Source organism: Sinocyclocheilus anshuiensis, unplaced genomic scaffold (genome assembly GCF_001515605.1).
Source record: "Sinocyclocheilus anshuiensis isolate Anshui unplaced genomic scaffold, SAMN03320099.WGS_v1.1 scaffold50, whole genome shotgun sequence".
Lineage (NCBI taxonomy): Eukaryota > Metazoa > Chordata > Actinopteri > Cypriniformes > Cyprinidae > Sinocyclocheilus > Sinocyclocheilus anshuiensis.
The window spans coordinates 2,291,232-2,303,904 of record NW_015542382.1 but is presented as its reverse complement, the minus strand read 5'-3'; the positions used below and the strand labels follow the sequence as shown (position 1 = coordinate 2,303,904).

General features: G+C 36.1%; 1 protein-coding gene across 1 annotated transcript in view; it reads left to right on the top strand.

The window, feature by feature from the left end:
* LOC107692685 (dachshund homolog 2-like) overlaps window positions 1-12,673 on the top strand; it is a 36,114-nt gene that overhangs the window by 9,247 nt on the left and 14,194 nt on the right. The window contains exon 2 of the mRNA XM_016491850.1: window positions 11,347-11,462. Coding sequence (XP_016347336.1) covers window positions 11,347-11,462 — 116 coding nt within the window. The remainder of the gene's footprint in view (window positions 1-11,346; window positions 11,463-12,673) is intronic.

Below are 12,673 nucleotides of genomic sequence, written 5' to 3'. Positions count from 1 at the left end.
TAATAAAAAAAAAAATATATATATAATTTTAAATATTTTGAATTGTTCTTGCCCATACAAAACTCACCACCACCATTCTTGTGTGTTGTGTGTGCATGTATAGTAAGCAGTGTAGAATGCAGAAGAAGAAATTTCAACACACTTCAGCAATAAAAAAAGACACACAAATGTTTGTCTAGAGTAATTTTTGCTTATTAGTATGGTTGAACTGGATCATCGAAGGTCAGAAGCAAAGACATTGGTTAATAGAATGGGATTAAATACATAAAGGATATTTGTGTTGTTTAACATTTAATTATTGCAGGTTTGCGTCAAATTCTGAGTTGCATTATTTTTATTCATTTTGAGGAATACTGAATCTGTGTTTTTTTTTTGTGAGTGAGATGAATTAATGCATATTCATATTTATTTTAGAACTGCAGTAACATCTTGTGATTTCTCTCAACATGGGGAGAGCTGTCAGTCAATAAATTAGAAAAAAAAATTAACTTGTGTTACTTATTTGAAAAAGATATTCTCTTGTAAATTAAAAAGTAATGCGTTACTTTACTAGTTACTTGAAAAAAAGTAATCTGATTACGTAACTTGCATTACTTGTAATGCGTTACCCCCAACACTGATAGTAAGTATTAGTAAGTAACAGTCAGACTTCATAGCCTGAGCATTGTGTTCTTTTCGTAATATTCTGTACAAATTTAGTGTCAGGGGCTGTAAATGATATTGGTTTTGAACACTGAATAAGTCTCAAATTGTCTCACTGTGATCTTCTAATTCATTCTCTCCCTTACTTTCCTCTTTAGGTTGTTTTTTGTTATGGCCATTTTTTCTTTCCTTTTGCATGTTTTCTCTGCCATCTCCTTCTTCTCACTCTCATTCAATTGAAAATGAGAGACTGTAATTAGCTTGTCTGTGGTCTACACAAAACCAGCCAGAGAAAGATGGGGCTATTGTATTTCTCAGAAGAAAGTCAATAGATGTCATTGTGTATGTGTGTATAAATGGGTGTGTGAAGATGTGATTAAGCTTGTGTGCGTGTGTGTGTGTGTGTGTGTGTGTGTGTGTGTGTGAGAGCATTTGTTTATGTATGTGCTGCCTGTCTATCCTTATTATCATACTTGATAGTAGCAAAGAAAGAGGCAAAGGGCTACATAAATTCAATACCAAGCTCAAATGGAAAGAAAGAAAGTAAAGACGACAACCTTGACCAATCAATAAAGGGAGGGATTCCCTCCAGACCTGAGCATGACTTCATAGTAGAAAAAACAAAGAAACAGATGCTTTGTCTTATCAAAGCATGTCAGTTCAGGTGTATCATGCAACAAAGCAAAGCAACAAAATATAAATATAACTTTAAATATATTTGCTTTCAGTATCTACTGTAGTGCATGGATATATTGTATTGTATAGGTTGTTAGTAGTGCTGGGTAGTAACTGATTGGATGTAATCTGGATTATGTAATCAAATTCCAAAAATTAAGTACTTTACATGCAAAGCAGGGATTCCCAAAGCGTTTTTTTTTTGTCAGCCATACTTCATTCACCTAATATATTTACTTGAAGTACATCTTAGATTTTAAAGTAATAAATTAATAATTAAGTAACACATTAAGTGCATGTTCACAGTTCTTTGACATTGGTTAATGGTCACAATGGTCCTCATGATATGCAGGTAAACAAATATTTCAGCTTTTTAGTAAGTGTTTTATATTGATTGTTGTGATTTCTTTTAATTTTATATTTTTATAATTGAAGAAAATAAAATATAATAAAATAAAAATTGCTCTAATAAAACAATATTTGCTATAATAACAAGAAAGTGATATTCTTGGGATCTTTAAGTTGTTGTTTTGCAACATTATTTACAAGACAACTACACTGAGCAAAAAAAATGGGGGCAAAAACAAAAGTGTTGCGTTTATATTTTTGTTCAGTATAAGTACCTCCCTCAGAGTGAATAAAATAAAATAAAAATTGCTATATTAAAATAAAATTTGCTATAATATAATAATTGTTGCTATATTATAGTAAGATTTGTTATAAAACAACACTTTTTTTTACTACAATACATGCATGCTTAAAGGTGATGGAAAGCAATGTTTAAGATGACGTGTGATTTCCTGAACACTGAAAAAAGATACAATGTTTTGAAACCTTCACAGACCCACGTTTATACTTTTCAGGGAAATCAACAAGCAAATGGCTAACATATTTTTAATGGTCCTAAACACACTTTTAATGGTCCTAAAATTGGACAAATATGCTTCTTTTATTTATTTTATATAAGACAATTCAGAATTTTTTTCGTTTTAATTTTGGGGCGAAACGTGAACCAATTTTGCGACATGTTTCTGAGAGATTCACCTTAACAGTTATAGTTAGTAAACATTTATGGATGTAAAGAGGAACTGCAGTGAGACCTATGGTCAACGCCTATGACAGCTGTTTGATATCTATCATGGCAATAAATAGCAGCGCTACCCTCTCTGTATGTGTGTGTGTGCGTGTGTGTGTGATTGACAAAATGAATAGGTGTTGAACTATGTGTTAGTGTGTGTGTGAGCCTGAGCTTTAGTAATATGTCTTTGATCTCTGGGGGAATCCTCCCTTGTCCTCCATCTGCCACCAATCATAGTCGATGACAGAGTATTGATTGAGAACAGGTTTCCATAGTAACAGACTCTTGGGTGTGGTCTGATATATGTTATATGCAGAGCTTGTCTTTGATAAAATGTAATAATATTTTCGCCTATACACTCTAGAGTATACAAAACAATAAATTTTTATTTTTGTGTTCACGGTGATGCAGCAAATATCATCAAGATCTCATACAACAGCCCTGCTGTACGTATGTGAGCGAACATGTTTAATTAGATTAGATTAGAGTAGATAATACTTTATTCTCCACTACTGTGGTAATTTGGCTTCACAAAAAAGACTATATACAAACAAATGAAACATTATCTTATGTATCACAAAACAAAATGATATTCTTAATAAATAAATAGAATAAATGTCAATACCATTTTGTAAATCATTTGTGGGATTTTTTTTCACATGAACAGCACCAAAAAACACTTCAATTGCTGTAGTATTTTCATTGAGAAATTACTAAAACTACTTTCAAACATAATTATTTATTTTAATAAAAAATATACATTTATACATACAAATTATATATATATCATATATTATATTACATTTTTGTACATATACAAAAATATAATATACATTTGCAATGCTCACGGTTAGATTAAATACTCAAACGGTCAATATTTACTTAAATCGCATTTTCTAAAAACACACTCTTGCTTTGGGATCAGAATGGACAGGAAGCTCATATTTTGCTCATTTAGATTCATTTTCAGTTTTATTTTGAAAAAAAAAAGGTTTAAAATAAAGATAAAAATGTTATATTGTAACATACTGTATTTTCTCACCATGGAACTTTTGTGGCATCTGTAAAATGTCTATGTGCATAGAATGTTTAATTCACTAACAAAAAAGTTTCAAAAAGTGCTATGGTGCGGTTAAAAATGTTTACATGATTAGATTATAAATGCAAATGCGGCAACTCTTTTTGTTCCCTGTGAATCAAACCCGTGACCTTGGCATTTGTCTCATCTTGCTTTACCTGTTGAGCTACAGAAATGCAGTCTTATCTGACGCCATGATATTGGCATGACAGGCTTGTTTAGCCAGTGTGTTTCCAGTGCCTACAATCAGTTATTTTTCTGAGAGTTTGTGTGCGCCAGTGACCTCTGCATGACTGCATCGCTTCCATCAGCGGCTCATCCTGTCATTCACTAAAAGAGAGGGATTCTTTTCTCTCTGATAATACAGAACAAAAGAGCTGTTGTCAGTAGATCTGGATTAGCTTTTTTGTGTTTCCATGCGTGTGCACAGAAAGACAGAGCGAGAGAAAGAGAGGGAGAGAGAAGTGGTATCAAGAGATCAATGAATGAGCGTCTCCAAGAGCTGTATTACTGTAAGCTTTGTAAACAGCATTCTTCCTTTTGTCTGTGCTTTTAAGAAAGAGGAAACCATTCACACCCCCGTACATCAACACACCATCCCACACACACTGCACACATTCCTGTTAGGCTGACACAGCGGGTTAGTGGATGTATAAACATTACACACCGGGATGAAAAGAGAGATATGAGCAGCTGAACTGCCGTGGAAATGCTTTTTTCCCTTCTCTTTCTTTCTCTCTGTTGGGATTCATCCGCATATGCTTGTGGCTCTTTTAGGCATCGAACTAATTAAGCGTGCAGAAAGCATACACGATCCTTATTGTTTCAAAATCGCATTGCCTTATTAAATTTCCTCTGTTTAAAATCTAAACTGCTGCTGAGCCTGTGTTAATACTCTGAGATTTCAAAGGGGCCGTATCAGAGAAAACAGGATTTTCCTTGCTCTTTTAAAATACTAGAGTATTACATTTCAGTGCCTAACTCACCCTGCACCGTTTATCAGACATGAATAATTGCAAAATTGTGTGGCTTGTTGAGGAGAGCCTGAGCTATTAGGCTACTTTTTAAAGTGATCTGGAAGCCAATAAAAACTATTTAAAGATCCCATAGACTTTTGAAAGAGGGACCCGAATCATACATAGACTTGAATGTGTGCTCTTTTGAATCGTGACAGTTTTGCACAGATATATTTTCATATTTCCTTCAGAAAATGTAAACGTCTAGTTTAAACAGTTCATTCACAAGGTTTAGGGTTGTGACATCAGAACCACAAGCATATTAGTCTGCCCACTATTTCATATCAGTGGCTTTTTAGCAGTGTTGGGGAGTAACTAGGCTACTTGTAACGGCATTGCGTAATTTAATAACAAAATCAATGTAACTAATCCATTACAGTTACTGAAAAAATGTGTAATTAAATTACAGTTATGTATGAATGTTAACAATTACAAAGGGGGTTACATCTGAATATTTTCTGCAAAAAGTTAGGATATGTTGAATAATGTAAATTTGTTGCTTTGCCTGTTTTTGATGTGCACAATGTCTCTGGCCATTTAAAGGCCAGTTAGTAAAGCGAAGCTATTCTGATGCTTTTGATTGGTTGATTGTGTTCCAATGCTGGAAATGTAAAAATCAAAAATCAGAATGATCTCAAAGTAAAAAGAGGTTCTAATGTCTGATTTTGTGGTGGCTGTGCTTTAAAATTTAATTATTATAATCTTAATTCAAGTGATGAAGGATTTTGAAATTCTTACAGTCTTAGTCTTAGTGTTGAGTACTACTGTAAAGGTCCTTGCACACTGAGTCCGAAAATTTTGTTTGTTTCATATTCTCCATCCTTTCCTATCAAAATGCTTGCGATGGATGTGAAAACGCAGAAAATCGAACAGACGATTGTTTCGGAGGCAGTGTGTAAACATGATTGACACAACATGAGGTTGCATTTACTTTTTAAACTTGCAAAAATTTCGGACGAGAATTTTGGACTGTGTGCAAAGACCTTAAGGCTAACACTACCTGCTTTAAATGTTTCAGAATTATTAACAGCTGAAAACAATAGTTAGTAATTTAGAAAAGTAATCAGAAACTAATCAAATATAATCAGTTACATTACTTTAATAATGTAATTGAAATAGTTACACTTTTACATTTTGAATAGGGTAACTTGTAATCTGTAACCGGTTACATTTCCAATGTAACCTTCCCAACACTGCTTTTCAGCATTCACTATCTTGATGAAGGACAGTATGAACTATGCCGGTATAGGGAGGTTAGTCAAACATAAAGCCAATTTAGTTTAGTTTAGTTTAGTTAAACTTTATTGTCTGGCCTTAGCTGAAGATTAATCTGTGGTCTCGCTGTACATACAATAATGACAATACATAAACTCCCACAACATACACAGGACACATTTACGTATAGAAGTATTAAACATATAGTATAGCAGAAATACTGGTTTTACCGATTAATTGCTGGCACTTCTTTTTTGGCATTAATCAACAGGGATAGTCGAGTGCTAGAAGATTAAAGTGCCCCTATTATGCCATTTTAAGGTTCCTAATATTGTTTTGGGAGTCTCCTACAATAGGATTACATGCATGCAAGGTAAAAAAATGCTTTAATTTTCTCAAAATATGCATTTAATATCACCTAATTTTCCAGCGATTCTCAAACGATTCGTTCAAAGCAGTTCTAAGTTTCAGTCTCTCTAAACCCCTCCTTTCCGTGAGCCTGCTCTGTTCTGATTGGTCAGATGGCCCAGTCTGTTGTGATTGGTCTACAGCGTACAGCGGTGTTTGAAACGATACACCCATTGCCATAGTTCCGTATTTTGAACGCTCTATAGAAAATATAAACATTTATTATTTATCATACTTGTGATTCAGTGGAGCTATTACGGGGCGAACGAGACGAGAGACGTGCGGATCCATGTGCAAGGCTTTATTTACAAAGGCATGGTCAATAAACAGGCAAGGGTCAGATAACACAGGTATATATCACAGGCAAGACAAATAATATTCCAAGGGCTAGCGTGGATCTTCGATCGGCGAACAGTATCCAGAGGGCTTGACAAGAGGGGTAATCCAATAACAAGAGCAATAGTCCAGGCGAGGTGCAAACAGTCCGAAACAGCAAGACTCACTGACTGGGATTGGTAAGACAGACAGTTCAGCAGACACATTTGGGGAAACAGAACAGGCAGACAGTTCATGAATGGTCTCTACGGCAGTGACAGGGTTAACTGGACAAATGGGGCAGAAAACAGGTTCCCTGATTGGAACTGGGCAGACAGGGAAATCAAACAGACTCTGGGATACTGGACAAGATGACAGTTCATAAACAGGCTTACAGACTAGGATTGACCAGGCAGACAGTTCAGTGACAGATTCAACAGCTACGCTTAGACGAGCAGACGGTTCAGATTTAGATTCCTTGACTGAAACTGGTAAGTTCTGAGCTAGACACACCTTGGAATACTGAACAGACAGACAATTCCTCACTAGGATCACTAACTGACATTGGCAAAACAGATTATTCAAGGTTGGGTGCATAGACAGAGAGTGAACTAACGGGCAACTCAAAATCACATGTGTTGGCTGAAACTGTACAAATTGACAGTTCAGAGTCATTGGGGAAAACTGGACAGGAAGACAATTCAGAACTGGACTCATTAACTGGGACTGGTGGAGCAAATTCATTGACTGAAACCGGACTGACAGAAACTTCATTTACGGATTTAGTAGCCGCGACAGGTTGGATTGAGAGTTCATAGGCGGCCTCCTTGGCCGGAACAGGACAGGCAGAGAGTTCACAGATGGCCTCCTTGGCTGGAACAGAACAGGCAGAGAGTTCATAGATGGCCTCCTTGGCCGGAACAGGACAGGCAGAGAGTTCACAGATGGCCTCCTTGGCTGGAACAGAACAGGCAGAGAGTTCATAGATGGCCTCCGTGGCCGGAACAGAACAGGCAGAGAGTTCATAGACGGCCTCCTTGGCCGAAACAGGACAGGCAGAGAGTTCATAGACAGCCTCCTTGGCCGGAACAGAACAGGCCGAGAGTTTATAAGTGGATACCACCGACACCTCTGGAGGTTCTGCAGCAGATGCCGCCACCTCTGGAGGTTCTACAGCCGTACCATCAGGAAACAGGGAAAGCTCATGAATATTCCCCTTAACAAGACAGGCACAGAGTTCAGCAACGGTTCCTTTGACCGTGACATGACAGGCTGAAAGTGTATTGCTGGGCGCCACCACCACACCAGGAGCCGACGTGAGCGCCGCCGCCTCGGAGGGTTCTGCAGCCTCAGCCGCCATCTCTGGAAGTTCTGTGGTAGTCTATGCAGCCCAATCCAATAGTAATCCAATAACAAGAGCAATAGTCCAGGCGAGGTGCAAACACAGTCTGAAACAGCAAGACAAAGGGTTAATCCAAGAAATCTGGAAAATCCAGAAGGTCAGGAAACAGACAACAAGGCAACATGAAGTGGCTAGACTAAGACTAGAACTGGGAACTAGGATCGGGAACTAGGAATGGCTCCGTAATGCAGCTATCGCTAGAAGAGTGATATGCGCTAAACAATACTCGGCAGTTTGAGAAGGATCTGAGTGAGTGTAATATAGTGTGTGTGTGATTGGTTACAGCTGTGTGCAATCAGTGCAGTGGATGATGGGAAATGTAGTTCGTTTGTGACGTGTAACAGTTTGTGAAGTGAAAGAGTCTATATGATGGACGAGTGACCTCTGGTGGCGATCGGACGGAAGTCCACGGACAGGATTCGTAACAGGAGCCAGCTGGTCCAAATAAACAGGATACTGAGCCATCTTTCAAGAGCAAGCGTTTAGTGAATCCCGCGTTGAACTCCCCGAGATTAAAGAAGCAGTCGTCAGTAAAATGACGTGTTTATGGGCGGGGTCAAGTTGTTCGCTGCCGGCCAACGTAGAACATAGGCGGGAATTATACAAATGTGTTACCCCGTGACGTGTAGCCGTCACGGAAGTGGGGTTCGAATTACTAACGACTCATTTAGGCTGTAGAGAGTCGATTCTTTATTTTTGGAGACAATAACTTTATTTATCGTGCACCTTCGGCTTTACAACTTTGCTGATCGTTTACATCCACATACAGCTACATTACACACTGCATGAAAGGCAATATTGGAAATGGCATAATAAGGGCACTTTAAGAAAAAATTTCGACATTTCACCTGTAAAATTTGTATTATTTGTAATTGGGAGCATTTCTTTTTTATAATTAGTTTTATTTATGTTATTTGGAGTGTTACTTTCCAGTTCAGTTCGAGTGTGTCTGTATTTTTTTCTATTTATTTTAATATCTTTTAATTAATAATTGTAAAACATTTTCCTAGGTTGTTTATCAATTTTGTAAGTTAAGCACTATTTTAAATTGTGTGGAAAATTATTTTTATGTACTTTAAAAAACTCAGCCAATTAATTAGTTATCAGCCTGTTTTTTCACCTTAGTTTTTGGCATCAGCAAATTAAATAGGCAGTGGCTATTTGCACAAGCAATAGCAATAGATGCTATTTACTCTAAGTGCAAATATCAATAGATGCTATTTTCTCTAAGTGCAAATATCAGTAGATGCTATTTACACGAAGTGTAAATAGCCATAGCTTTTATTTACACTATGTACAAATAGCAGTATTTTCTGCTATTTATACCACTTATTGCAAATAGTGGCAAATATATCTACACCTCAGTATTGTAGTATTGTATAATAAAACATATTGAGTGTAAATTAAAGATGCTGACTTATTGCGACAATAAAGCCCTCCCTACACCTAACCCTAACCCTACCCGATATTTCATTTTCAATTTTTCAATTTTTTCCCTTTATTTTTATTTTAAAAAATAAATGCCTTTCCGATGTGATATGACATGTGAAAAGGGACAAGAAAGAGTTCGGCAAAAGGCGGATTCGAACTTGGGTCGATCGCATCAAAAAGTCTGCACTACACATTTTACCACCTAAGCCACTGGAGCTTTTTTTGACAGCCGTCTTTTGTAATGTTGTCTAGCCCAACCACATGTTGGTGGGCGGAGTTAGTGTAAATAGACTCTACAACAAGGCAGGCTATTTGCACTTTACGTAAATAGACACTCAGAATTAGGCAACCTTGACTAAATTGGTGCAAATTTCCATTTTGTTGAATTTGTATCAATTTGTCTCATTAGCTACATATTCAGATTGTATGTATTCAAACAACTTCACCACCAACTCACAAAAAAATTAAAAATAAACCTTGATTTAAATTGATATCAGTCACAATATTAGGGAAGAAATGCAAAAAAAAAAGTGCTAGAAAAGGTGTAGAATATCCCGCTTTAAATAAAAATGCTACTGGTTCACTTTAGCTTACTGTATGTCAATGTAATTTATTTGTTATTCACATATGGGTTCATGATTGTTGCTGTATCAGAGGACAGATCACATTCTTGTCGTCGTCTACCATTACCATATAAATCAATGGAGAGATGTTAAACTCAGTCTGTTTCTCTGTCAGTCACGGGCCTCTGTTTAAAGGTCCCTCTCTTTTTTCTTCCACATTCTTCCAGGGCAAAAGCCCCTCAGTGTCTTTTAACCTTTGACTGCTCAGAGATTGTGTCTCTACCCCTGAGATTAACTTTTGGAGTTATAAACAAAAGCAAGACAGGCTAGAAAAGCTACTGGCTGTCCTTTCTCTTTCCCCTTACTGACTGGACAGTCTGTATACTCTGTTTTGGCTATTTCAACTGAATTCAGAGGGGTTTGTCTTTCTTTATTTCATCAGTAGTTGGTTGTGTTATGGGCTCTGTTTCATATCCTATCATTGACAGGTGACAGACAAAGTGCAATGTAAGAGCAACTGAAGAGCTATTGGGAAAAACAAAAGCATCCATTTTGAAGTTTACTGAACAGTCTGCACCTGAACCTTCAGAAAGCTTTTCTTGCTTTGACTTTTATAAAGCCTTTCCAGTTCCAGAAGTTAGAAACTTATGTTTACGTTAAGTGTAAATACACTACTGTTGAACAGATGTTTTTATTTTATAAATAAATACTTTTATTCAGCAATGACACATTAATTTGATCATAAATGACAGTAAAGACACATATGATGTTTCACTTCTATTTTAAATAAATGCTATTCATTTGAACTTTCTATTCAATGAAGAATCCTGAAACAAATCACAGTTTGCTAAAAAATATTAAGCAGAGCAAAATGTTTTCAACCCTATGAATTAAATGTTTCCTGAGCACCAAATCAACATATTTTTATGATTTCTGAAGGATCATGTGACACTGAAGACTAAAGAAATGGCTGCTAAAAATTCAGCTTTACCATCACATGAATAAATTATATTTTAAAACATTAAAACAAAAAACAGTTATGTCAAATTGTTATAATATTAAACAATATTATTGTTTTTACTGTATTTTTTATCATATAAAGCAGCCTTAGTGAGCATAAGAGACTTGTAAAAAATATTACCAAAAGTTTGAATGGTAGTGTATAATTTTTTTTTTTAAATCATGCTGGGATTTGGGGGGAAACAGTTAAAATACTTGGAAGATTTCTAAATTTAGGCTAATGCAAAACCGTTATCAGTTGTGCCATTGGCAGTGATCATGTTATGTAATTTTGGCATTATGGAAAATTTTTGTTTTAAATAGGTTTCCTGTCAAACTTGTTGCTGTAATTTAAATTAAACGTGTTATTTTTTATTTCTTTTTTTAAGCAATGTTTGTATTAGTATTATTATTTGTAAAGTGTTATTAAAAGTACAATTTGCTTTAAATGTATATTAATTTTCAATGTCTCTGTTGTCCTTAATGATGGGCACAATACTAATGTATGTTTACACCCTTCACAGCTCTCGTCCAGGTCGCCCACCGAAGCGTTCCTATGGGGCCGATGTGCAAGAAAGCCCCAGAATCCTCCACCACAGAGCAAACAACCTTCTGTCTCCAGCCCTGCTGTCACCCACAGGTAAACGCAAGCGTACAAACACCCGTCTCGTTTTTCACCACGTTCTGTGTGCTGTAAATGTAGATGAGCCTCAATTTACTCACTCACAGCCCCCTTCAACACATATGAAAAGTATATGCTTAAATCACTCCCTCCTCTGCTGTCCTTCTGCTCATCTTTCATTCTCTCTCCCTTTCTGCCGCTCTGTTCGGTCATCTTTCATGCACCTTCTTTTACGGGTGACAGTGATGAATGACACACCCCAGCGGGATCACTCATCCATCTGTTCATCCCTCTCTATTTCCCTCTTCCTCTCACTGGCCAGAAGCTTCACATCCCCCGTCCTTGCTTCTCATCTCTACTGTATCACATTGGGAAGGGTGGATGCTGAAAATGTGCTGAAATCTGCCCCAAGAAATGTCTTCTTTCTGCCAGAATCAGGAGTGTAGCAATGATTATACCTGCAAGGGGACATGTCCTTCCCACTTTTAGACAATTATGGCTAATTCTCAGGAAACAGCGACTTTTTGCCAGATAATGTCTGGAAAATATAATTAACTTTTTTTTTTTTTTTTTTAATACTGTATTTTTACTTTTTTGTCATGTGAAAAAGTAACTACTTAACTTTCAAGAAATCATATTTTCCCACCTCAGATCCAAAATACCTGGGCATTAACCATCATAGACATAGTTTTTATGACCTATTTTTAAACTGTGATCCCATATGTGGGTATACCAGTAATTATTTATGATTACTAGCCTTAAGACGTAAAGTTTCAACCACCACAATAAGTACAGTTAGTCTTAAGTTTGAGGGATTTTGTGTGCTTTTATAATTTTATAATTTTTTATTTCTATTTAGCTTTAAATTATTTTTATTTTATTTATTTCATTTTTAGTTTGAGTTCTTTTTAAATACTTCAGTTTCAACCTATTTTATCTAACCTATTTGTCAAGGCAACATTTCTAACCTTCGTCTAATTTCTCATCAAGGTTATCATCTAATATTCATATTTATATTATATTTCAGCTTCATTTCATTTAAATACAATTATTTTAATAGTGCTAGTTTTAATTTGATTTAACTGTAATAACACATTACATTATTTACACAGCTTTTGTGAAAAAAATACACTCTAAAAAATGCTGGGTTAATTACAACCCAGTGCTGGGTAAAATATGGACAAACCCAGCAATTGGGTTGTATTTAACTCAGCATTTTTTAGATGAAT